Source organism: Ursus arctos, unplaced genomic scaffold (assembly GCF_023065955.2).
Source record: "Ursus arctos isolate Adak ecotype North America unplaced genomic scaffold, UrsArc2.0 scaffold_7, whole genome shotgun sequence".
Classification (NCBI taxonomy): Eukaryota; Metazoa; Chordata; class Mammalia; order Carnivora; family Ursidae; genus Ursus; species Ursus arctos.
Window position 1 is genome coordinate 50859310 of NW_026623089.1, and position 27561 is coordinate 50886870.

The 27561-nt window shown below is 40.9% G+C and overlaps 1 protein-coding gene across 2 annotated transcripts in view; it reads right to left on the reverse strand.

Moving 5' to 3' along the window:
* Positions 1-27561, reverse strand: part of VCL (vinculin) — a 104681-nt gene that overhangs the window by 11597 nt on the left and 65523 nt on the right. For both annotated transcript variants that reach the window (XM_026504497.4, XM_026504498.4), the window contains exons 7-17: positions 21734-21824; positions 20768-20915; positions 17342-17495; positions 16016-16191; positions 12426-12616; positions 10628-10827; positions 9358-9486; positions 4538-4687; positions 2839-2947; positions 1421-1723; positions 51-175 (exon numbers count right to left, since the gene is read on the reverse strand). In XM_026504497.4, coding sequence (XP_026360282.2) covers positions 51-175; positions 1421-1723; positions 2839-2947; positions 4538-4687; positions 9358-9486; positions 10628-10827; positions 12426-12616; positions 16016-16191; positions 17342-17495; positions 20768-20915; positions 21734-21824 — 1776 coding nt within the window. The remainder of the gene's footprint in view (positions 1-50; positions 176-1420; positions 1724-2838; positions 2948-4537; positions 4688-9357; positions 9487-10627; positions 10828-12425; positions 12617-16015; positions 16192-17341; positions 17496-20767; positions 20916-21733; positions 21825-27561) is intronic.

A 27561-nucleotide genomic window follows, 5' to 3' on the forward strand; every position in this document is an offset into this window, starting at 1 on the left:
AGTCCCAGCACCCTCTGCTCTGTTCTCCCCACCACTCTGAATTTACTTACACGGAGCTGTTCAAGATCCGGAGGAGGAGGCGGGAAGTCAGGCTCCTGAGGTTGGAAGGCTTCTCTGACCTTGGCCACAGCTCCCAAGATCCGATATCCTGAGTCCAGGAAGCTCTTTTGCAGGCCTAAACATAAGACGCCCTCACTTTCAGCTGGGCAGGTCAGTGCCCTGGAGCACTGTCTGTCCAGCGCAGAACTGGTTTCTATGAACAAAAGCTGGATGTGGAGCTGCCAGGAAGCATCACAGGCAGTGACTGGAGGGGAAGGGACATTAGGGCACGGCAGGTGCCATAACGCCCACAAAGAGTCACGAGTGTCACAAACCAGCTCATCTGCCTTCTTGCCTGTAGTGATTAGCAAGTACTCAAGACGTTCCTGGGCGTGGTCACTCTGGGCTCAGGTGGTGTTCACCACCTCTCTTGTGATGACGCAGTCAAGAGATAAGCCTGCCCAACTCAGAACAGGGGAGATGTCAGTTTCAGATTGGGCAGACATCCTCCACAGTACATCTCACCTTTCTCCCGACTCCTTTGCTCAACTCGTCATTAAGTGTGTTAACCCCTAGGTTGAGCTGCCGCTGCTACAATGCCCAGTCACCTGGGATTCAGGAATTCTACTTGAACCACTGGAAACTCCAACTGGGAAACAGAGCCTGTCCTTAGTGACAGTGGGTTGAAGATATGAGAAGGATCCTGCCTGGACTAGGGATGAATAGGGCAGCCCTTCCTTCCCAGTCCCTTACGCTGCCTGGATTCTACTCATAGGCTAGACACACTGGATGCTCAGAACAGGAAGGACTTCAGATGTTTCTCACCAAAGGAGTGGTAACATCTTCAGTAATACTGAAAACGTGCTCACAATTCAGTTAAAGAAAATCCAGATTCTTTGGTGTAAGATCAGGATATTCACCAAGGAGATCTACAGGTTAATTTAAGCCCTCCAGATTTGACAGAAACAGAAAATGTCTTACAGAGAAAAAAGCATTTTAAGAAAAGCAGAAGAGAAGTTATGCCCATTACATAAGCTAAATGGTTGATAAAATGTTTTCGTGCCTCTTTTGAACAATTTCCAAAATAATGACTAAACAGAGACAGGAGCCATCTAGTCAAACAACGCAAAGAAAGCACAGAAAAGATGGTCCAGAGAAACTAACTTGCAATGAACCTGGCAATACTGCAGAAAATATTCTGTGCCATAATTTTTTGTGGACATAAAAAGATTAATCTAGCATTCTCAAACTAAGGATCTGCACTGTTTGCTCCCAGACGCAGAATGTGGTGATGGCAGGGCAGGGGCACGTTGTCTCGGCACCCTGTCGGCTTCCTGCGGTAACCTCCCAAGTGAGGTGAACCACACCAGGCACTGCTTACCAGGGTCAGAAATGTTTCCAGCCACAGCCTTTGCATCCATCACCATTGGGGAGATGGTTTTGCTCAACTCGTCAGAGGCGGCTTTCACAGCCTCACGGAACTTGGGATCCTCCGAGTTCTCCACCTCCCTCTTGGCCACCAGCAGGATACGGTTGGCCCGACGGGCGATGCTGGTTGCCCCGGCGACCAACATCTGCGGCTGGATGTTGGCCATGGCTACTTTACACTTGTCCAGGTCTTTTTTAATTGCTTCTTCAGAAGCATCCAACAGAGATTTGGTATCAATAGCTTCGTCCACCAGCCCTGTCAGGAGAACAGAAATGGAATTTCATTTCTATCTTAGAAGAACAGCGACTCAAAAACCCTCTTGTCTACTCAAGGTTCTGAGGTGAAAGTAAAACACCCAGAATTCTCTCCTTCAGCTCTAAGCCCTTCCTAAACAATCAAAAGCTTCCAGGTGATTACCTGAGTTCAAAAAAAAAAAGTGAAGATGTCGTCCAGGAGGCCGTAGAGCTTCACAAGATTCATACCCACCGTGGTCACTGGCCCTCTCATGTCCACCACAGCCCGGCCGGAAGAGCAGCAACAACAGCGGGATGGCGTCTCCGGCCTTTAGCACATCTCCACAGTATGTGAGTAACACTCTCCCCCTTCCCGGCTCACCCCACACCCATCTGTTGCTTGTTGGCAGCCTGTCGTGCCCAAGATGAGCCACGAGGAGGATTCTAATAACCCTGGCCGCCCGCTTGTCACCTCTCTTCCGACACCGCAGCAGCTCCGCTTTCATCTCGGGCTGCTGTGGACCCTGTCACAGCAGGCTCTGCAGGGAGGCCGAAGAGCCCGCGTTCCTCATCGCTTCCCTCCTCTGCTATCCCGCCCTCCACAGAGCGCCAAGAAGATTCAGAGGTGCCACTTCACTAGCACAGACACGCGTTTGTTGGCGGTTGGTTTCTCCTTTTTTAAAAAAAACTACGTAGTTGATAAGTTGGAGGAAACTCTGAGACAAGTTGTATTAAATGGTAGCTATTATGGTTCCTTGAAATACGAACCAACTGAAAATGACAGGGACGCTTACTGTATCCACAAACACCGCCTCCCAGCCTCTGAAACCAAACTCTGGCTCAGACTGGGCAAAGGCACTATTCAAAGAGAAGATAGGAGCTGTAACAATAAGCATCACACAGGGAGGGCAGCATTAAAATAAAAGAAACTCAAAGAGCCTCTCTTCAAACAAAGTGGCAAGGCTTGAATGAGAAGCCGCTGCTGCTTCAAGGGCCTTAATCAGGGCCAAGTACACAGTCGGGCACATGACCGTCCCTTCATCCAATTACAGCTGAGTAACATAACCGGGCCTGCTCGAGTTTCTCAGAACTCATTCCTCAAGGACCAGACAGTAAGAACTTCGCACACAACTCCACCTGTCATTTTTTCGACATTATCGATCCACTGGTTCTTCATGGTCTCAAAATGTTCATAAGCAGCTTGATTTCCAGGATTCCTAAGTAAGATGCGAGCAGCTGAGACAACCTGTCAATGAGAAAACAACCTTGAAACCCCAGGGCACCCTTCCACTGGAATACAAACCTCCAGCAAAGCTTTCCCCTCTCCACCTACAGATGGCACTAGAAAGCCAAAAATGGACAAGTCTTTTCAGGCTGAACACAGGAGACTTGGTCTCCTAAATAGTTCACCCAAATGGGCCGGTACAAAAGGTTTTACAGTCACTGCCTGATTTTGAGAAGGTCACAGAATGACACAGGAAATGGCATTCACTTGATACTTCAGAACATACACAAAACTGACATATGTTTAAACCCTTAACGTAGACTCTTCATCTTAAAAAGCACCACCAAGAAAAATACTAAAAAAAACCTTTAAAGTGAAATTCATGAATATTTATAAAAAAAGTACTGCCTACAGTTAATGAAGTACTTTCACATCCATTATCAACTGACTCCTCACAACAACCCTATGAACAGGATGGGTAATTTCTCCAACTTTATAGACACAAAAACCAAGACTCCGAAAATGTAAGTGACTTGCTCAAGAGCTCCCAGAGAACCAGTTACAGCAGTTAGGGAAGCAACTAACATTTACTGAGTATTTGGTTAAGTTACAGGCTATACACATACCCTCTTAACCCTCCAAAATATCCATTAGGAAGGAATTTACAGATGAGGAAACTCAAGATCACAGAGGATTCAAGTCCAGATCTGTCTCCAAAATCCTTACTCTTGCTGTAGTTGGTATCTTTAGTTTTCTGTTTCTCTTTTTTAGAAATCTGTTTTATACAGAAATACCTATGTTCTATGTTGCATGTTTTATGGAAATTTTTAAAGAAAGTTACACATGTTCATATTTTGTGGAAGCATTTTTTTAAAAGTTGGATATGTATGATTTTTCAAGTGAATCTAATTTGTTAACATGCCACGTGGGCAAAAGATAAACAATAAAGAGGTGGGGGGGGGGTTCCATCCTTTCCTGCAAGTTCCCACCAAAGCCAGTATCACAGATGTGCACAGTCTAGCAGGTTCCTGATGTACCACAGGTACGTAATACGTATCGGCTGAATGAATCAATTTAAAAAATGAATTTTCTATAATTTGATTAGAAAAAATGTACAAACATGACACTAAATGATGCTGAACTGGTATTTTTAAGTACACCTATCACATATTAGAACTTTAATTCCCGTCCCATTTGCTTTCTTTTGTTCCCACTCTTCCAGTATACTGTTCACAGCATACTGGCTATAACTTGGTTATAGAATGAAGTAGAAAAAAGAAAACAACTATGAACACAACCTCAAAGAGACGTGGGGAAATCCATAAGCTGTACAATCAAAACAGACTAACCTCTCAGAATTATCCAAATCTTTCCCTAATTATGGGTACGTGTGTGTAGGGGTTGCTTTACCAGTTTTTTTTCTACTCTCAAAAGTAATCTACAATCATTGTAGAAAACCAAAACATTATAAAAGTGAGGTTGACACTGTGTGTTTCTTTCATGACAATGTACAGAAACTGTTCAAAAATGCAGAGAAACTGTTCTGTAATTGACCTTTACTGAACACTATATGGTGAGGGCTGAAACAATGAAGCGTGAACAAAATTCAACCTGGGGTGTGAGTTCTCGGGCCGTCTTCACTGAGGCCTGAATGCCTTCCACCGTGGATTTATTAGCAGTTCCAACAGCAGCTGCCTTCTCCGCTGTGGCACCAAGCCTTCCCGAATGGTGCTCAAAGTTAGCTGCCCTCTCGTCAAATACCTTGAGGAAAAAACAAACACATTAGCAAAACTTATTTCAATAAAATGAGTCAGGAAGCCTAAGGAAAACATCTAAGTAGAGGCAGCAACTGCTCAAGCAAAGACTTCAGAGATGACGTCAAACCCTAGTTAATACGACAACAATGTGGCGATTGCCAGGTCTTGGCCTTGTTCCGTCTCCTCAGAGGTCGGCCATAGCATCACGTGCGTACACGCGCACACCCACAAACCGTTGAATTTCAGTTCCATGATGCTTACCAAGTGCAGACAGGACACGCAGCACTGTGTAGTCTGCAACAAGGAGTTTACAGAATGTGAAGACTTCAAAAATCCCTATTCCCGAAAGTCTTATCCTGTGGTTTGAAGAAGACAGACAAACCCACTCCGGGCTCCAGTGTAGGTGGCTGGATGCATGAAAATCTCAAGAATATCGACAGTCCTAAGCTGAACTCCAGCCTCCTCAAGCAGCATCCCTCACATATCCATTACCATTAATGTTGTAAAAACTCTCCCCTGACCTCCATGGGAAAAACGATAGCTGGTGCTCACTCTCAGGCCTGACGCTAGGGCAAGGAAGGCTGATTTTTAATACCCTGAATACAAAACCATCTACTGAATTGTTCATTCACCTCTCAAATTTAAAAAAAAAAAGTTAGCTTTTCCTTTGACGCGGTTATTATGCAAGGCGGAGTACAATGAAGGGGACTATTTAACTCAGATAAAATGACAAAAGCCCTTCTGTCACTTGTTTGGATAACAATACTTGAAAACGCAAGGCATCCCAAACCATGCTGGGTCAGGTTTATACTCTACACAGAGCATGTCAGAAAGTACCTGGAGGATCCATCCTCTCTTTGCCGCCTCCTAAGGGTCTGCCTGCGCTACTCGGGGACCAGCTCGAGCTCCTGGCAGACCACGTCTAAAGCTCTAAAGGTCTCCTGGCCCAAGAGCAGGCTCCAGTCGCATTGCCAGGGTGCTGTGTTGACCCACTCAAGTCTCTTCCCCACATTGGCCTCCTGTTTCAGCTCAGTCACCTGGGTTCTTGCTATTTAATGCTCAGAATCTCCGTCTAAATCTCTGATCGCCGAGTCCCCTTCTCCTAGCCTCAGTCCTTGTTTCTTATCTTGGCTGGCCTCCCACACCCTGGATCTACAGGGCCTTCGCTTACCCTACTTAATCACCCCAATTCCGGCCCTGTCTGCTGCTCCCTTTGGTTTAACTGGCTGCTTAGCCTGCTTTTCTCATCACTCAAGTCAAAATTTACTGAGCACCTACTATGTGCTAGACCCTGGAGGAGGCGCTGAAGATACAAAAATGAATAAAGCACAATTTCTGCATCTCAGGAGTTCGCATCCTTGAGATGTAAAAAAGGCCCATAAGCAGATACTTACAGTAGAGTGTACTATGTAGGATCTAAAGCTAAGCACTGTTATCATGGGAACATAAGGAAAGGCGCTTAAACCTATCCCGGAAGTAAAGGACAAAAGGATAAAGGATAAATAGGAACTAGCCAAAAAAGAAGAAGGGAAAGATGATTAGACAGAGACAAAAAGAACAAAGACATGGAAGGGCGAGGACAGAGTCTACAGGAAACTATTCGTAATTAAGTACTGCTGGGCATGAACTGAGAGGCCGGGGTTTGTGGGAAACAGGTATAGAGAAAGTATTGGGAGCAGATTCTAGCACTCTGGCTTTATCCTATGAGAAAGGGAAGGCCCGCTGAAGGGCTTAGCAGTAAAATAGGGTCAGATCTGTATTCTTATTTTATTGGTAGCCTAGTGACAGATTCAAAGACGACCCATCACAGCTGTGTAGTCATTAGACAGCAGGGGACAAGGATCAGAACTAGAGCTGGAGCAACGTGAATGGAAGATGTAAAGGATTCAAGAAACGTTTGTAAGATCAAATTAGCTTGCCTTAGTTATTTATTGGTGTGGAAAGACTCAATGGCAACTCACAAATTTCCGAGAGAGAGACCAGGAGGACAACATATGCTAACGTACCAATGAACCAGCAGAGACTTTGCTCTACTAGTCTCAAACTCAGAGCAGTCTGGAATGAAAAGAATAGCAAATCACCCTAGTCTAAGGGGACCATAAACTGAACTGTGCCGTGACCTAGGCTACAGAAAGAAAATAGGGGTCACCAGTAAATAAGAATTACACAAACCTCCACCCACCAATTCTACCTGGTCTTAGGTGCCTGACCCAACAACCCCTTCTTCTTTCCTGCCAATACTTGCTTTCCTAGATTCCACTGCAGCTGGAGCAGCTTATGAAACATAAGCAAAAGTCTCCTGGAGGATTTCTGGGAAAGCCTTCACTTTCATTTATTCAGCACCAACAATGTGTCAGGCGTTGTTTTAAGAACTGGGAATATTCTTTCCTGCTTTGTCAAAGATTAGCTGACCACAGAGCTGACGGTCCATTTCTGGGTTCTCTATTCTGTTCCATTGATCTGTGTGTCTGTTTCTGAGCCAAGATGTCCATCGACAGATGAATGGATAAAGATGTGGTATAGATAGATAGATAGATAGATAGATAGATAGATAGATAGATAGACAGACACACACAATTCAATATTACTCAGCCATCAGAAAGGATGAAATCTTACCATTTACATAGACATGAATGGAACTGGAGGGTATTACGCTGAGCGAAATAAGTCAATCAGAGAAAGACAATTATCATATGGTATCACTCATATGAGGAATATAAGAAATAGCACAGAGGATTATAGGGGAAGGGAGGGAAAAATGGAATAGGAAGAAATCAGAGAGGGAGACAAACCATGAGAGACTCTTTTTTTTTTTTTAAAGATTTTATTTATTTATTTGACAGAGAGAGCCAGCCAGCGAGAGAGGGAACACAAGCAGGGGGAGTGGGAGAGGAAGAAGCAGGCTCCTAGCGGAGGAGCTTGATGTGGGGCTCGATCCCCGAACGCCGGGATCACGCCCTGAGCCGAAGGCAGACGCTTAACGACTGCGCCACCCAGGCGCCCCACCATGAGAGACTCTTAACTATGGGAAACAAACTGAGGGTTGCTGGAGGGGAGGTAGGTGGGGGGACGGGGTAACTGGGTGATGAGCATTAAGGAGGGCACGTGATGTGAGGAGCACTGGGTGTTATATGCAACTGTGATGAATTACTGAACTAATCTGAATTAATCATCAGAACTAATGATGTTCTATATGTTGGTTAATTGAATTTAAATTAAAAAAATAATAAAAATTTTTAAAAAGAACTAGGAATAAAGGGGCACCTGGGTGGCTCAGTTGGTTAAGCATCTGCTTTCAACTCAGGTCATGATCCCAGGTTCCTGGTATCAAGCCCCAAGCTGGACTCCCTGCTCAGCGAGGACCCTGCTTCTCCCTTTCCTTCTGCTCTCCGCCTCCCCCGCTCATGCTCACACTCGTGCTCTCTCTCTCACTCACTCTCAAATAAATAAAATCTTTAAAAAGAACTGGGAATTAGTATGACAAAACAAAGTCCTTGCCTGCGTGGCCTTTCATGCTAATGTGAGGAAGAGAGACAAACAAGAAGTGAGGTAAACATGTCAAATGTTGAAAAATGCTGAGGAGAAAAGTAGGATATGGAGATTAGGAAATCCCTGGGGCTGGGGGTGGAGTTGTATCTTGGGCAGTGACCCAAAAGTGACATTTCAGTAGGAGCTAAAGAAAGGGAATGAACAACACAAACAATTCTCTATGGGAGGAACAGAGAGAACAAGCGCAACGGCCGCAAGGTTAGAACACAGTGAATATACACAGGGCAGACAGGGAATACAACACAAGCCATCAGTGTAGACCAAGGAGCGTGACGGGTGAGGATGGCAGGACCTGAAGTCAGAGAAGTAGGAGGGAACCAGATGCAGTGGAGTGCTGAAGCCACAGTCACAACTCCCGCCAGGCCCTCAGAGCCAAAAGTGCCCATCTCTTCCCAAGTCTGCGTTCAGTGACCCCACATGCAGACAGCCACCATGGGAATATTTACATCATGGAAATAAACAAACATGACAAATCAGGGCTTTTTGGGGTTTTAGCTTTTTTTCCTGGAGTGCTGCCCTAAGCACATCACTGGTCTTATTGTCATTGTAAGGACCGTGGCTTCACTCGGGGACAGGAAGGAGCCATCAGAAGGGGCTAAGTAGAAGAATGACATCAGATCATTTGATGAGAATGACTTCTGTGTTGAGAATAAAATGTCCTAATAAAAGGGACAGTTGGGACTGGAGTGCCCTATCCCTGTTTCTTACTGCCCTGAACACGATGCGTGGGGTTATAACAGCTATCTCACACCATTATGAAAAGACCAAGAAAATCGCAGACATGCCAGCTCTCATGGTCTCAAGCTGCCGAACCTATCAAGGGCTACCCATCTCCACGTTTCTTGTTACACAATAAAAAGAAAACCCATTTGTCTTCGTCTCTGAGAGGCAGATCTTCTACAGCTTACGACTAAAGACACGTCCTACAGACATTCCTGACTGAGTCACTTGGTGACTAAGGAAGAGGGAGCAAGGCCTTCCCTCCTCTACCCTTCATCCACAATTTCCCAACCACTGCCCCCAATGTACACGGAAATCACATTTTACCTTTACAAATACACAAACAGATTGGGGGGGGTACACATGTCTGGCCAACAGACGAAATGAAAGATCTCAGATACTCACTTCCTCCCGACTGGGAGCATCAGGAGGTGCAGTGGCCGCCACTGCCAACAGCTTGATGGGAGTTGTGGTATCACTGAAAACATCTGACACCTCCTGAGTCATCGCCTCCTGCATCCGGGCTTTCAGATCCTTAAAAACATTGTTTACAAATAAAAATTACCAAAAATGTCCAAAAAGCACATCGGCCAATGTCCTCACTTCAGTGACACATTCATCCATTCATTCACTCTTTCATTCAGTAAGTATTCACTGTCAACTCTGTACAAAGTACTGAGCCAGCCTGGACCAGGTGTAAGATATGAATCCTGCCCTCTAAGAGATTCGCCTCTAATAGGAAGGGTAAGACAGGAACCACATTTCCCTGGAGACTGCTCCACCCAACAAGAAATCTTACTTCCTTTCTTGGTGGCTTCTAAGAAATGACACTGAGATTCACGGGTTAGAACCCAAAGAAGACACTGAAATGAAAGAGAGTTTCTCACCACTCCCAATGCTGGAGGAGCCTGATAATAACCACAGAAATGGTAAGGATTGTTTGGTGGATGCAGTGCCAAATTTCTAAGCATCTTCTCACATTAAGAGTAAAGAAATTAAGGATGGGAATTTTTTTTGATACATGTTTTTTCAGTTAAGTTTCTAGAAAAACTTTGATAACTAGTCCATGTATCCATTTCTTAACATGGGTCTAAAGAGGATTCTTAGAAGTTATGAAAAGGCTCCTTTTCATGGTTATCATACTTAGCCCAATCTAAGTTTTCTGGATTTATACAAAGAAGTCTCAGTCACTCCCACTGTTTCTCAAGGTGTGTGGCTCATGATACCTGAGATGATTTTAGGTGTTAGGCCAATATTCTTATTTTAATAATTACATGTTTTCTTTTAAAGAATATCAGGAAAAATATAACTAGCTCATCAGGCTCATGATTTCAGGATTATTATAAAGTGTTCTTTTAAATAGATCCACTTAAGTTTAAAAGGGGAGTCCATTTTAAGAAAAATATGGACCAAATAAAGAAGTACAGGTGACACATGGTGGAGCAGATATCACAAAAGAGTTCCCTCTGGACTGAAACTTGAAAAACTTCAGCTGTTGTCAAACACAGGTGAGCTTTTTTCCTAATAAGCTCTAGACTTCCTTATATTCTCCTCGATCCACTCTTCACTTGCCCTAGACTCAAGAAATTACGTATTTTTAAAATATCTCTCCCTCCCTAGTTTGTCAATAGCAGTTAAGTAGAGAAATGTCATGATACGTGCTCCGAAGTTCTACCTTTAAGGAGTCTTGGAGCTGAGAGGCAAGCGCTCTCGCCTGAGGACTCTCGCCTTCCCCTCTGGCAGCAAGGTCAGCCAGCTGTGCTGTCAGCTGGTCCACGCGGTCACACTTTGCAAGAAGATCTTGGCGATACGGCCCCATCATGACATTGGCCAGACGATGCCCTTCGGCCACAAGCCCCCGGATGGCAGCCTGACCTGGATCCAGAGGAAAACACTGTAAGTCCCATAGACCCAGAGAAGGCAACTGCAGTGCCATTGTGCTAAACTATTGCGTTGTTGGGTTTTTCAAAAAATAATAACATTTAGTGGGGTTTTTGTCCCTAACAATAGAAAAATTTAGGAAACTCAGAAAAGTATAAATAAGAATAGATAATCCACCCATAATCCTCAGAGATTGATACAGTTGAACATTTCCTTCCTGTCTTCTGAAAAATTATTCTACTGTAATTATTCACTTAATTTTAATTCCAGTATAGTTCACATACTGTTATATCAGTTTTAAGAGTACAATATAGTGACTTGACAATTCTACACGTTACTCAGTGCTCATCTCTGCTAAGTGTACTCTTAATCCCTTTCACCTATTTCACCCATCCCCCTACTCACCTCCCCTCTAATAACCATCAATTTGTTCTCTATAGTTAAGTCTGGTTTTTTTGGTTTGTCTCAATTTCTTTGTTCGTTTGTTTTGTTTCTTAAATTCTACATATGAGTGAAATCATATGGTATTTGTCTTTCTCTGAGTGACATATTTCACTTAGCATTATACCTTCTAAATCCATCCATGTTATTTGAAATCTTCCAGTCTTTTTTAATGCACTGCATATTCCTATACAAATACACTCTTTTACAAAACTGAGATCATACTTTACATTAAATTTTATTCCTCACTTTTTTTATTTAATGGGAGCATTTTTCCACATCACTGAATATTCTTAAAATATCATGATCTAAAAATCTATGTAGTATTTTATCATATTAACTACAATTATTGATCATTTACTTATTATTAAACTTTTATGTTGTTTATATACATTCTTGTATGTAACTTCTTAGAAAATGCCTAATTATTTCTTATAATAAACTCCTCGAAGTCAAATTGCTAAGTCAATGAGTATGAACTTTTTTAAAGCTCTTAACATGTAATACTAAATTGCTGTTCAGAACATTTATACCAATTTATTCCTCCCCCAGTAAATTATACATCTGTCTGATTTCCCAACACTGGGAATCACCAATTTAAAAATTTATCTTTTTATCCAACAATACAGTAAATAGATCTTTCAGCTTCAGCTGGCTTGCTATCATAAAATGACCTAAATTCTTTTAGATTCATCCCTAAAATCTCCCCAAAATCAAAAGCCTAGGTTATCAATTCTACCGGTGACTGTGTGACGCAGGAGCCCTTACAAATGAAAATAACCTTGGCAGCTAAGTGCCTCTTATTTTCAAAAATTACATTTAACTGGGTATTTTCTAAGGACTGTAATCAAAATACAATAGAATGGCAGTATACATAGACTGGAAATAATTAGTTCAAAGTTTCAATTCCAACCTGAGGACCTTTCTATTTGCCGACAGCAAAATCATTTATTTGCTAATTCTTTTTGATTAAATCACAAGAATCATGTTGGCTACATTTGGATAACGAGTCCCACTGTAGAATGACTTACTCACCAGTAGATGAAGAACCCCTTCTGCACCTAATTACAGATGAACGAGATCTCTATCAACAACTTGCTTATTTTCACTGAGACCAGTTTAATGAAGATTAAATGCACTTATGGCCTTACCAACGCCCCGGTCATCAACTGTGGGATTATCAATCCACCGCTGTGCCTGCTCAATCTTGCCCTCCAGGTGGACAGCTGCCTTGGCGGGCCTGCTGTTGGCCACAGCTCTATTCGTTTTGGTCTGCAAGTTCTGCAGGGCTGTGGCCACCTGTTTGGCCAATGCTCGGGCCTCTGGGGAATCTCCTTTGCCCCTGAAGAAAAAAAAAGCCATCCTGTCACAGACACTATTTACATTGAGATGGTTTTAATTGCTATACAAATGCTAATGAGATGACAAATTGCTAATGATTATTATTAGCTTAGTTTGGAAGGAGATTGGTTTATTTGGCACTAAAATAAGAAATTAATAATTTAAATTGATTGTATTATTCCAGTTAAAACATTAAATATGGGGGCGCCTGGGTGGCTCAGTCGTTAAGCGTCTGCCTTTGGCTCAGGGCGTGATCCCGGCATTCTGGGATCGAGCCCCACATCAGGCTCCTCAGCTGGGAGCCTGCCTCTTCCTCTCCCACTCCCCCTGCTTGTGGTCCCTCTCTCGCTGGCTGTCTCTCTCTCTGTCAAATAAATAAAATCTTTAAAAAAAAAACATTAAATATGAGTTTGAGTCAGTCTGTCTCAATCAAGCTCAACCACTTGGTTAGCTGAGCTCAATCAAACATCACGTAGTCAGCCATCGTGGAAAATGCTAGTTCTCTCAAGAACTAGGTGGGCCCAGGTAGCCATGTATGTTGTATAACAGTAGTTGAAGTAGTTACAGAACTAGTTATTGTAGAACTAGTAGTAGTACAATCTTTTTATTTTTTTTGAGAGAGAGCGAGCGCACAAGCGAGGGGCGGGGGTGGGGGGGAGGCTCCCTTCAGCAGGAAGCCTGGCACAGGGCTTGATCCCAGGACCCTGAGATCACGGCCTGAGCTGAAGGCAGACACTTAACCCATTGAGCCACCCAACGCCCAGGAGTACAGTTTTTTGAGTCCCAACTCTGACAGGTACCATTGCAAACACTCTTATATTATTTAATCCTCACAACAACCCTATGAGGTAGGTACGAGTATTATTCCCATTATTCAAAAAGCAAAACTGAGGTTCTTAAAGGTTGGACAATTTACCCAAGGTCCTGTCACTTCTTTTGGTGGACTCAGGATTCAAACCCAGGCATTCTGTCTGACCTCCGAGTCCTCACTCTTAGATACTTACATTGCTGTCAAGTAATTCCCCAGTCCTTGCCATAACTGATTGAACTGGTTATCTAACTCAAAGACAACATGGCCACAGTCAAGCAAGGCACCTACTTCCAGTGTGTATAAAAGTCACCTGGGATCTTAGTTTTAAATGCAGATTGTTAAATCCACCATCAAGAGATTCTGATTAAGTATGCTGGTGTGGGGTTCAGGGTACACATTTTTTTACTACCTTCCCAGGTGATTCTAGGGTAAGCTGTCCTTGGTCCATACTTCAAAAACACTGCATAGTCAACTAGTGGTGGATGTGGAACTAAAAGTCCTACTAAGCCTGGGACATGGTAGGTCAAAGCTAGATGAAGAACCCAAATAAACAAAGTCAATACACAGAGTGAAGCAGACGGCGTACCATACAGCTACTAAGAGGTGGAGGGAGGAACTTGCAGCTGCCACCAGCCCTGGCCATACTTCAAATGATTCAGTTCCATTAGATGCCTCTACATATTTCTAATAAACTTCCACTTTTTACTTGAGTTAGTTCCTTGCAACCAAAGAACTTCAACAAGGACATCAACACAGAAATAAAAAGAAAACCATACTAAGAGAGATTACTGCCCCCAAAATCCTACTCCAAAGACTTCAGATTCTAACCATTATGAACATACAGAGTCTGACACATTTTATATCTCACGTCCACTTAGAAAGAACTTCAAGCTAATCTTATCTGTCTCACCAATAAAAATGAAAATACTAGTCTACCCAACAGAATGACTAATTTAGATACTCTCTAAAGAACTGCTTTGTGACTTTAAATTTCTATACCTTCTCCATTATAAAGCTGGACAAAAAAGGTATTTACTATGGTTCTGATCATGGCCGCTCCTACTGCCAGGAAGCTATGTATATGTCTATTACTATGTTATAGTAATACGTAATGATGGCATGTGACCACACAGGGAGGCTTGCCGTTAACACCACTACCATCAATTCTCTCTTCATTATTAAGAAACATTAATGAGTACCTGGTACATACATGGAATTGTGTTAGGGTCTTTAAAACAGTTTTCTCCTTTGAGTATTTTTAAACTAATAAGAATGTAAACAGATTATATACATGGGTTAATAGTAATGAACACAGACCTAACTGCATAGACATTATATTTTACAATTGTCAAATTATTTATTTTCTCCACCTAAACAATTCAAGATTTGGGGTATAAAACAGTGATCCCTAGGGGCGCCTGGGTGGCACAGCGGTTGGGCGTCTGCCTTCGGCTCAGGGCATGATCCCAGCGTTATGGGATCGAGCCCCGCATCAGGCTCCTCCGCTATAAGCCTGCTTCTTCCTCTCCCACTCCCCCTGCTTGTGTTCCCTCTCTCGCTGGCTGTCTCTATCTCTATCGAATAAATAAATTAAAAAAAAAAATCTTAAAACAGTGATCCCTAAATGATCGAGCTCAGTATATAATCAAACTTGAGCTGTTATTTAAGTGGCCTCCATCACAACCTCCTGCCTAAAGTGTATCTACTCTGTTCCCACCCATCTCCTATTTCACGGTCCTAGGCAGGCAGGAATGTGCCTTCTTAACCAACATTGTCCTCTTGGTCAATACAAGACTTGAAAGAACTCCAAGGTACCAGTCACTGAAAAAAGGCTGGTACTCCCCCATGAAAGAACAGGAAATGAAATGTACAAGTTACATGAAAAGCCAAATCTCACAAAACACTTGACTATGGTTATCCATGGAGAAGTGGCTGGAGGATTGAGGTGGGGAAGAAGCAAGTTTTACTTCTGACATTGTACTCTTTTTTTAATGTTTTTTTAGCATGTACTGCAGTTTGTTTAAGAGAGAAAAATATCGATCAAAAGAACAAAGCAACACTTCTTTTCTATATAATCGAAGTGGATGCCACGAAAGTCTTTAAAAGCAGCAGCTGTGGTGAGGACATTGTATTTAAGGATCTTTTATAATTGTTACATAAGAAATAACATTGCTAGGGAAAGAAGAAAGCGTCTTCTTATGCCTACCCCCTACCCCCTCCACAGAATCTTTTCTTAGATAGCCACAAAAATTTTTTTCCTCATATGTCTGGGAAACGGTTATGCCGCGAACATGAGATAGCAGGAAAAGTCCCAGCTTAGAACGTAAAAAGTTCTCAAGAGCTCAAAAAAGGAGTTCTTAGCATCCTAAATTTATTCATTTAAAACCATGTAATCAGCAATGAATCATTAAACCTCAGTTACGTCAATAATAAAATAGAAGTAGCATCTGACCGAGCCATGTCACACAGAATCAACGAGAATATAGGGGCAGAGCATCTTACAGGCATTTAACCTACAGCATTCAACCATTTATGTGCCTGAGGAAGAAAAGAGAGATTAAAGGGCAATATCAGAAATTAAATACATACTGTCTCCGCAGATCTGCTAATTTAGAAGTCAGAGCAGATATTTCCCCAAGAGAACGTAGAATGTCATCTCTCTCTTTAGGATCATCACATAATTCGGCTATTTTCCGAGCTTCAGCCAAAGCCCCTCGAATCTGTTCTTCTCCTTCGGGTCCACCATTTGGATCTGCAAGCCAATTCTACACACACAGGTACAGAAAAGAAGCACACTGAGATCTCCTCATAGACCACATTTCTTTAAACTTAACAAGGCCATCAGAAAGATTTCAAAAGTAATCACAAGAAACACCAGTGATTTTTTATAATGCTGATTCTTATTGCTTGTTTGTTTTTTTTTTTTAAAGATTTTATTTATTTATTTGACAGAGATAGAGACAGCCAGCAAGAGAGGGAACACAAGCAGGAGGAGTGGAGAGGAAGAAGCAGGCTTATAGCGGAAGAGCCTGATGTGGGGCTCGATCCCATAACACCAGGATCACGCCCTGAGCCGAAGGCAGATGCCTAACCGCTGTGCCACCCAGGCGCCCCTGTTTGTTTGTTTTTTAAACAATTTGCTTATCTTTTTTTTTAAAGATTTTATTTATTTATTTGACAGAGATAGAGAGAGACAGCCAGCGAGAGAGGGAACACAAGCAGGGGGAGTGGGAGAGGAAGAAGCAGGCTCCCAACAGAGAAGCCTGATGCGGGGCTCAATCCCAGAATGCCGGGATCACGCCCTGAGCCGAAGGCAGACGCTTAACGACTGAGCCACCCAGGCGCCCTTGATTCTTATTGTTTTATACAGGTTCTTATCTCAGGTAAAGTCAAATCCATCCTTCGTCTTCTCATAAGTTATTTTTTTTCATCCCCATTAGAACAAATATTTTCACAAGCTTTATCTTATCTTTGACTTAATCACACCTTATTAATTCAAACTCTCAAATATTTGTGTTTCTCTGTGACATGCTTGAAAATCATTTTACAGGAGAGTAGCATCAGAAAACTTTAACCCTTTAACATCGCTATGACCAAACCCAGTGGGGAGTTCCAAGATGAAGAACAGTTTTTATATACTGTGATCTATAACCAGAACTAGTAGTATTCTCTTGGTACTCAGAGTACTTCCTTTTAACTTAATTCAAAATAAAGATCCCTATTTCAAAATATAGATAAACATGAGTCTAAACCTGTGGTGGGAGGAGAGGTGTTAACACGGTAATTGCTGGGAATCGGTCATCACTTAGAAACGCCCGTTGTCCACCCACAGTCAGAGAGACAGACAGGGATGCAGGAGAGCTCTGGAGCACTTGTCTTCCACTTCCCGCCCCTCCCGAAAGTTATCGTCACTACCTGAGCAGCATCAATCTTCTTGGCAATGCTCTGCTTGGAGTTGGTCATAGCTTCCAGCTTGCGGGCTGCATTTTCCACTTTGGCTGTGAGTACATCCAGACCCTGCGACACCTGCTGGGCTTTCTGCATGGCCACCGGTGAGGCCCCTTGTCCTCTGCTCAAAACAGATGTTGTCACTGTACTCTCTCAGATACTTACTGACAAGATATCATGAGACACACAAATATGTCATTTTTATTAACCTGCTTGTCTTTTTCCTTTCCTCCCGTAAATCTGGGACAGCACGAGAAAACACAGAAATAAAGCAAAACACCTAAACCATCTACTTTCCCCCTTTGCTTTTAAAAATATGCAGTAGCTTCCCGGAACGGCATAACCACTTTAAAGACCAGCCTACAAATTTTGATAATAATGATTCTCCTCTTGATGGTGATTACATAATCAAGTCTGAACTTCAGGGAGAAAATGTGCTTGTGATCTTCTTGCTATGGAGGGTTTGTTACCATAGTAATGTGTGCTTTAGAAAAAAAAATCCCATTAGATTGTCTTATTTATGGGCAAGTATACACTGAAAATGTTTCAGGAGGTAGCATGCACAGTGTTAGTGAAAGCACACCACACTGGGACCAAGCAGATCTGTGTTCAAATCCTCACTCCTGGGGCCTGTGAACCTTGTTTATGATGGACTTCAGCTTTCTAACTTATAAAATGAGAGGTGGGTAGGAAACAGTACTTTGCTTGCTTACCCAACAGAGTGGCTTCAAGCAAAAGGATAAACTGAAAACACTATGGCAATAAAGCAATACAAATATATAACTACTACTGTTATTGAATTGTCATTATTATTATTATAAACCTAATAAGAATCTTAAATGTCTACCTTCCACTCCTATGCAATCTATAAATATCAAAACCAGTTGGTACGGAGGGGAAAAAAGCACTGTTGATAAGAAACTGTTTGGTTTTTTTTTCCCCATCAAATTCCTGAAGACCTAATTTTACTGTTTGCCTCTCTCAGAAGTGGTAGGCTCCTAAAATGACATACATTATTAGACACTCATTTTCGCTTTGGAAGAGACTTTCCAAGTCATAACAAAGTAAGATTTGCCACCTTTTCACAAGATCAGATTTTTCTTAATTCACTCAGCCTGGTAAACTCTCCATGATGGGGTGGTAACTTTGTCAGCTTGTAGAATGGCAGGGCTTATCTTCCTAACCTGAGCTTCTGACTGTAGGATGAACTCCAAACCATCATTGCTTCTCTTAATAGTAGCATGGATCTGTCATTCATTTATCTCTCCTCTTAAAATTCATCTTTATTTTTCATCTATACCAGTATCTGAAATAATGAACTCAATAATATTTATAGCCAGGTATATAAAAGGTATAGATACCTTTCATTTGTACTTGAGGCTTCCCTTTTATGTGCAGAGGAGCGGAAGACTTTTGGGACCTTTTACGATTTAATATGCTTTTTCCTTCAACGCTAGTAACTCATGATGAGACACCTTTTTAGTATAAAAGTCCAACTGTGAAAATGTAAAAATATTTACGGGCCACATAATTTTTCACTCAAAATAAACGCTTACTGAGTCCCATGGGAGGAAAAATCGATCCTTACAACCTAGAAACCGTAGGTGACTGATAAGAAGCTTATCAATGAGGAAACTGTTGCTGAGTCTCAGCCACTGAAATGTTAAATAGCCAGGCATATTTAAGAAAGGCTAACAGGGAGATAGCTTTCCAATCTTTCATCAGGAAAGGACACTTCAGGCTGCAGTGTGAAGCAGGCCCATAGCTCCTCATCACTGTTCCAGCCTTTTCTCTTTACAGACTTACGGTCGATCCCATACAGCAACCACCTTGTTCTCTTGCTCAAATTCATCTTTCTCTAAACACATACAACTGTGTATTCGAGAATTCCAAGTGAGAACTGTCTACCACACTGTGAAAAGGCTGCAGACAAAAGAGCCAGCAGTGAGAAATTAGAAGAGCCAAGAGTCTTGTCAAGCTGCATTGGCATTTCTCCGAACGGGAACAGAACTTCTTTTTGTCCTTTCTGTAAAGTTCTTGTCATGCTCATGACAGGGGAGACTGTTTCACAGCAGGAGAAAAAGGCTCACTGAGCTCAATGCGATCACATTTATTTATGCAGTTCCTTCTCCCTACAAGGTAGAGACTCTTGACCCGAAACCCCTGGAGCTTCCAGGGCCACAGTGAATCCACGAACCTCTGGAAATTATACGTAATATTATATGGGCACGTTTATGTGCATCTTTTTACATACAGATTCATGGTTTTCATCAGACTATAAAAATTATCTTGACCCAAAAAAGGTTGAGAACCACTCTTTTAAGAACTATATTCTTGGAGCACCTGGCTGGTTCAGTCAGTGAGGTGTGCAACTCTTGATTTTGGGATCGTGGGTTTGAGCCCCACGCTGGGTGTAGCAATCACTAAAAAATAAATAAACTTAAAAAAAAAAAGAACCACATATATATTTTTTAAGTAACCTCTACATCCAACGTGAAGCTCAAACTCACAACCCCAAGATCAAGAGTAGCACACTCCACCAACTGAGTCAATCAGGTGCCCCAAGAACTGTATTCTTAAGTCTACTCTGTTAATACATTTGAAACCAGGTCTAACAGTGTACAACATGTCAAGGGGTGTTTCTGAGGCCTGTTTGTATGGAGACCCTGTATATTCCAATTATCTCAAGATGTTTCATGACATTCTTGAAGCCAAATTAAACTTCATCTACACTGGTATCTCAGCACATTTCAATTCTTCCCTAATGCCCATATTATAAAATTGCATAAAAATAAGGATCTTTTAGAACTTCCTTGACTCTATGGACGAGTTCCAAAGAAGCCTATATTATACTGAGTTTTCCTAATAGCAGACTATATATATTTAGTTTACAGGGGGGATAGTTTTAAAAGTCAAGTCCTGAAGTAGGTAAAAGAATTATGAAACCAAATGAATAATGATGAAATACAAACTCAAAAAAAGCCTAGAAATAACCAACTTACATGATAACCTACTTAACCAGTTTTTTAAACAATGTGAAATAATTCCAGTGTTTTCACTCTTTATGTTTCTTTTTACCCATTCTTCATAGAAGATACGCCTACCCATGCCAGACTTCACCACCACCCCTTATTCATCATAAGCCTATGGCTAGAAACTAAGATATCAGATTTCAATTTCAATTTCAACTTTCCTATAAAACATCTGCCTATTTTAAGAGTGTATCAAAGGAAAAGTTCACTTCAATCTCAAAAGAATAGAATATAATAATCTGTGTTATCCTTTAGTCAAAAAGAACACAGTAAAATTGGCAGAGACTTGCTCTCTTAATCACTCTATCAGGAGTTCCATCCGATCCGTTACTTAACTTGGGTAAGTGCAGGGGAACTTTACCTGGCTCGGAGTTCAGCCACCTGATCAGTCATCTGCCCCAGCATTTTACAGGTTCCCAGGATCTCCCTGCGTTCTTTGCCTGCACAGAGTTCACCAACTTTTCCAGCTTCATCTAAGATCTGTCTGATGGCCTGCTCACCAGCATCCCCTAAAATAAAGAGATACTCAATATCTACACCGTTGACGCATTAATTATTTAGGAAGGATGCTTTACAAGTCATTTCATTCATGAAGGAATGGATGATTTTAAACGACAAGTGAATAGAAGACAATACATCTGATCACTAACAGCCAAGCAGTGCCCTTAAACCGGACGGTGAGGTTTCAACCACAGATTCTTCTAAAAAAGATCCTTGGAATCATATCCATCTGGAGACGATAAGCAGCTTGTGGTAAGAATATGGACGATGAAAACAGGCTCTACTCACTTAGTACTACTTAGCACCTCTAACCTCCATTAGGCTTTTCACATTCATTCAAATATTAATCTAAAACTGAATATTAGATTAGAAAATCCATAAAAACTAGCTCAATAACCCATTTGGGTCTTTACATAAGTCAACTTCGCTTTCCAATTCTTATTGGCATCATCATCATTTAATCTGCTTAATTAAGTACTTTGTTGACATAAATGGAAATCTGCCCAATGGGAACGAGAAGAGTTTTTATTCAAAATAATTACCTTTCTGATTCAGAGAGGTGAACCAATAATCTGGCAAAGAACGCTCGGTTCAGCTTGGCTAATTCCTCCATGATAAGAGGTGTTTATCTTTGTCCTTCATCCTTTTAAGGACCAGTAATGCTTCAATTAGTCAAAACTATCAGAATACGGAATATGCCCCTAAATGTTGTAGGAGTTACCTCAGAATTATGAGATTATGGGAAGATTTCTTTCTTTATTTCTTTTGTTTGCTTGATTTTTAGCTTTTTATTGTATCCATCAGAAAAGCAGAACCAGAGGATTACCTGGGGAGGCACTGGGATCACGAAGCCAACCTTTGGCCTGGTTCAGTTTGGAGTCTATGGAGGCCAATGCTCTCTTCATGGCTTCAGTGTCCTTTTGAAGAGAAATACAATTATTTTCTTTGCAAAAATGGAGATACCGTGATACAAAGTAAGACAGAGAAAAAGTTACAGCACTTAACATACAGTAGCTAAGGTAGTCCTACAACAGTCTTAAAAATACTCTCATCACACCAGAATGCTTATTTCTGTCAAAAATGCAGCATCGTGCATGCAAATCTTCAGTTAATTCTATTTTGTTTTCTGGTCTCTCTATTGCTAAACTGTGCAAACTGGTAAAAATCACTCAAGCCAAGAGATGCTTCATGTCTGCAGCAGGAAAAAGCCCTGTTGTCACATGCCTCATTATCAGCCTTCCACTCCACATTCATCTACGGCAGCCCTGGCACAGCCTTCCCTGCATCCGGGAAGCCTCATTAGCACGTGGCACCACAAATCACAGTTCTTTTACATCTTGCTCGGAAATACACAAACACTGGATGATGCTTCGCTATACTTAATTAATCTGAAAAACTTGGAATTACTGGTTGGAAAAAAAGTGAAAATTTTAATCTAGCAATTTAGTTTTAATTCCACAAATAAACTGCTCCATGTAATGCAAGAAAAAAAGTGTCATTCTGGCCTTCCCTGCCGTCCTCCTCATCCTCCTCATTCTGAGTTCCCTTACCATCCTAACCCGGGAGAAGAGGCAGGATAAACAAAGTGGGGTCTCAGTTTCTTGTTTACAATCAGGATTCATAATGGCTAGCATTAAACCCAGGACAGAGCATGAAAAGCTGAAGCAGACTAAAAATACACCAAGTGTTTGATGAAGTTTTTAAAATATAGAAAAATGTAAAGAACGATATAGTAAATACCCATGTGTCCACCCTCACAACTGACAGGCTGGCTATCTCATAAGTCTCTATTTAAACACCTTAAAAGACAAATGAGTGGGTGGCTCAGTCAGTTAAGCATGTGACTCTTGATTTTAGCTCAGGTCATGATCTCAGGGTCCTGGGGTCGAGCCCTGTGTCAGGCTCCATGCTCAGGACGGAGTCTGCTTGGGATTCTCTCTCCCCCTCTCACTCTGCCCCTCCACCCACTAATACTCTCTTTCTGTCTCTCTCTAAAATAAATAAAATAAAATAAAATAAAATAAAATAAAATAAGAAATAAAAAGACAGCCAAACTCCGTTTTGCTCTAGGGAACTGGCTCTTACGGCGTTCCATGGACCAAAGCACAGAGTTAACCTCTGAAATTCTAGGCAATGCCCTGAATCCCTAACTTTTTTTCACTTTTCAGTCCTGCAAAACCAGGGTTCTCAAAGGTGTTGTATCACTACTCTTCCACACGGGGGCACGAGGAGCAACCCCACTTCTAATCCAAACAAAACCCAGCACTAGGACAAAATAAGGGCAGACAGCACTCAGAGGCATAAGGTCAGCAGCCTGACCACAGCTTTTCCAACGCACCTATTGAAACTCTGAGGACTCTCAGCTTAAGGATTTCCTCCTTCCCAATCTAAACAGATATAGACTGTTCTACTGTTTTTAACCTCGGCTATCAAAGGCTCTAAATAGCAAATTCTCAGTCACGGCAACTGAAGAGAAACGAATTACTGAAAAAAATGTAAATAAAATTATTCTTTATTATCAAGTTATATGGAATTATGGAGGCTATCTCTCAATAGAAGGCAGGGAGTATCTATTTTGAAATCCATTTGTAGTTAGTACAAGTAGACAAATGGCATTTTTTAAGTGCTTTCATTCTCAAATGGCTTAAATATCTACTCTTCTTCCATCTTCTCCTGCATTAATCTGCACAGCAAACCCTGACTTTAAAAGTCAGCTTTAGCTTGATTCCAGATTAGCAAGGCCCAAATCAATACCTGTTTAAAGAGAGGCTCATGCAACTCCCAACCTCAGAGAATTAGATAGCCTTTAGGGTCTAATACAAGTTACAGGACTTTGTCTAGGTACAGGAAAAAAAAATTCACCATCTCTTACTAGGGAAGTATGTGCATACTCTAAAGAGATATTATATCCATGTAAAAATAATTTAAAATCTATTAACATTTCTCTAACACATTTTTTAGAGTAAAAAAAAACCTGGAGATTGATTTCATTTCAAAAATACGAATTCAAGGGGAACAAAGATCAAATATTTTCTGTGTCTACTCTAGCATTAAAGGCTACTGTTCGGGGCGCCTGGCTGGCTCAGTCGGTAGAGCATGCAACTCTTGACCTCGGGGTCATGAGTTCAAGTCCCGTATTGGATGTGGAGCCTACTTAAAAAAAAAAAATCAAAAAGAGACAAGGCTACTAGTTTGGAAACTAACTGAAGATTTCTTGCATATTAGGTTCTGTTTTAGGTATTGTTCCCTCATTACTTCATTGAACCTCAAATTTAAATATAATTTCATTTTATAAATTAAGAAACAAGGGCCCAGTCCTACAAACCCAACTGATCTCAGGTTTGCTGACATCAAACTTATTTTTCATCAAACTCATGAATTTTTTCTTTTACCAAAAAGAGTTACTGAAGATATTCTTCTAACCTCCTGTAATAGTCAGTAAGACTTTGCCTTGTTGATTTTGGCTTTGGTTAATACTGACCAGAAAATAAGCTCTAGAAATCAAAATCCTAATCCTCACTACCCAAAATGACTTATTTTTTTCTTTATTGCCAAAAAATGATTTGAAACATGATGGAAAAAGTAGCTTTGCTCTATTTAGTATCCTCAAAAATCATTGCTTTTTTTTCTCCCTAATAAAGTATGAATGGCCACCACCCTTCAAGGGAAGAATCTAATTCTTAGGAAGTGAGTAATTTACTCCTGAGTGGGAGGTGATGTGACGCCAATAAGTTAAAATTAAGAGGTGCCCCCTTTCCCCTAAAAATGACCCATGGCAAATTTGAAATGAAGCTGCGCTTTTTAAACTGGGCATTTCAGTTAGTTACCAAAGTTTTTAATAGCATGAATTTTAGACAATTTTGATAATTTAAAACAGTAATTGAAAGGACCACCATCGATTTTTTCTGGAACAGAGCAAGTTTTTAATAATCATTTAACCATATTACACTTTAATGTCATATCTATGAAAATAAAAAATGTCCATGGCAACAAATATTTTGGTCTTTTAAGAATCTTGTATATACTTCTTTAGAAGGGCTGTTTTATTATGGAATTGACAGAACTGTCATAAGCAGCGTAAGAAGTACATTAATACTGGATATGCTGTGAACCAATTCACTGAACAACCAGGACTAGAAGTCAATTTTGAGGTACATTTATAAAAAGTAAAAATAACCATAACCCTGTGGTCAACCATACAATGTACCACAAAGCTTTCAGTTAAACCATGTCACACCTAAGGACCCAGAGTACAATCTGGGTATGAAACAGAAGAGAAATAAATCTTCATTTGAGTATTTTCTCCATAAAATCTCAAATTTGGGAAAGAGAAAAGTCTCCACCAATCTCTATCCTAGGTTTTTGTTATTGTTCTTCTTCTTCTTCTTCTTCTTTTTTTTTAAGTGTAAAAAAGACCATATCTAGGCATGCACCTTTGGGGACACCTGGCAGGGACCTGGGCACTTCCCCCAAAGTCCCTAGGAGTAAAACTCTTAGGAGTTCAGGTTTTAAATAAAAAAACCACACTGGCTTGGCACTGTCCCACAAACACACCAAAAGGTGGAAGGACAACTTTAAAAGAACTCCTTTTTACATGCTCTCCCAGGAACCAAAACACTCCTAAAATGCAATATAGTTAGATCTAAAGAACACTGAATCGTACTGAGAACCACGGAGTTCCTCCTAGAGATAATCAAAAGGAACTTCGGTAGAAAAAGTGAGGTCCTACAATGCCAGGTTCTAGAAAATTTTCAGTATGGGACTAAGGACTCCATTTTGTTCGCTGCCCAACGTACGCTCCCTTTTCCCACTGACACCTCCCCTCCCAGACTTCAGTTGCTCATCTTTAAGAATACCTTCACCGTTCTAAAATTCAAGGCCACCTATGTGCATAAAATCAGATGTACCAACTAAAAGATCACTTGAATCAGAAGAGAAATGTCAATTGTTTTAACATTTTGGGCCGTTCTCCAATTTGAGGGGAGGGGCCAAAATATCATAAACTCGTGAATAAACTATTTATTTGAAACTCCAAGAGATAAGTCCTTTATTGCATTAGCTGCTAAAATAAAATAAGACTCATTAAGAAGATCACATATTGTCAAATCACTATGTGTACACCTGAAACTAATAGAACATGGTATGTCAACTATATTTCAGTAATAACAATAAAACACCTAAAGCAGAATCAGTGTAATTAATTGATTCAATCTTAAATCGTGTTTCATATTCATAGTAGACATTCTAATAAAAAAAAATTCACATACAACCTTATTTTTTCAAAAATGAAATAAGAATCAACCCTTAAACCTCAGTTGTCTGTAGTTAAGAGCAAGCATTATAGGCTCACATGCTCTAACCAATATTTCCCTCTTTGGTAGAGTACGGAAATCTTCTGCGCAAGACATCTGAGTCAGTCACTATATCCACCACCAGCCTAGGCCCACAGTGGCAGGAATCCACCACAAGAACTAATTCTGAAGAACAGCAGTAATGACTCAAAGTGAGGTTTGCAGAAGCGCCTACATAGGGTTCAAAAAATTCTTAGCTTAAAATTTTTCTCACTTCCTCTTAATTCTCAGCATGCATCAAGAAACAAGTAATAAAATACCAAAAAAATAAGAGAGAGATTAAGTATTGATTGCTAAATTTACAAAGGGCAGAATTAGAATTGTGTTTAATTCACAAATTCGTTTGTTTCATAATGTACACTAAATTAATTTTTAATGATCACTATACGATGACTACTGATTTCAGGAGGGGAAAATTGTTATTTTCAAAACAAAATGAGGTGTTTAAGTACTTTCAAATGTGTAAATCTGCAATTTGAATGTAGGTATAAAAGGTAAAATAATCAGTTACTGCATTGCCTCTTTTAAAACTTAACTTATTTGGCAAGACGCACTTTTACCAAAAATTTTTTCCACTTACTTTCTTCCCCCACTTTTCTAGAGGAACCATCACTTTCCAGGAGAAAACTGCACCAATGGGGAAGCATGAAACAAGTATGGTAAGACAAAGTTAATTCTTAATTGGTAGGGTCGAGAGGAGGTAAAAGATACCACGTATTAAAATAGAATGGGGACCCAGTGGCCACAGACAGACACGAGGTCTGATTAATTCACCGCTTATGGTCGAGCAGTGAAAGATGCACAATGCTACTAACCTGAAAAATAACCAAAATTCTAGCTACCAGTTTCCATGGTCAAGGTAAAAAAATTTTTTCTAATTATTCTTGCAACTAATGAACACAATCACTCTTAAGGGGTAGGGAGAAGTAGAGTGGATGGGGATGGGGTTGGAAGTAAGCTTTGTCATGTATATCTTTTTATAGCATTTTGATTTTTGAACCAGGTAAATGTATAACAAAAGCAAAATGAGATTTAAAAATAAACATTTCTTGTTCATTCTGATGTCATTATGTACTTAGCTTCTTTTGGCTGAACTAATTTTATTTACTTTCTTTCATTCTGAGAGTTAAGTTTTGCAGCACCCGTTGCAGTCTGGTTCCTTCCAGATGAGCATAAAACTGAGACAGCTACAAGAATGTACACAGTGGGGACCAGGTCCATTTCCCTTGTATTATCTCCCCCGGTGCCTCATCCTTGTTCTGAAAAACTCAACTGACCACATTTTTTTTTTTTTAAAGAAGCA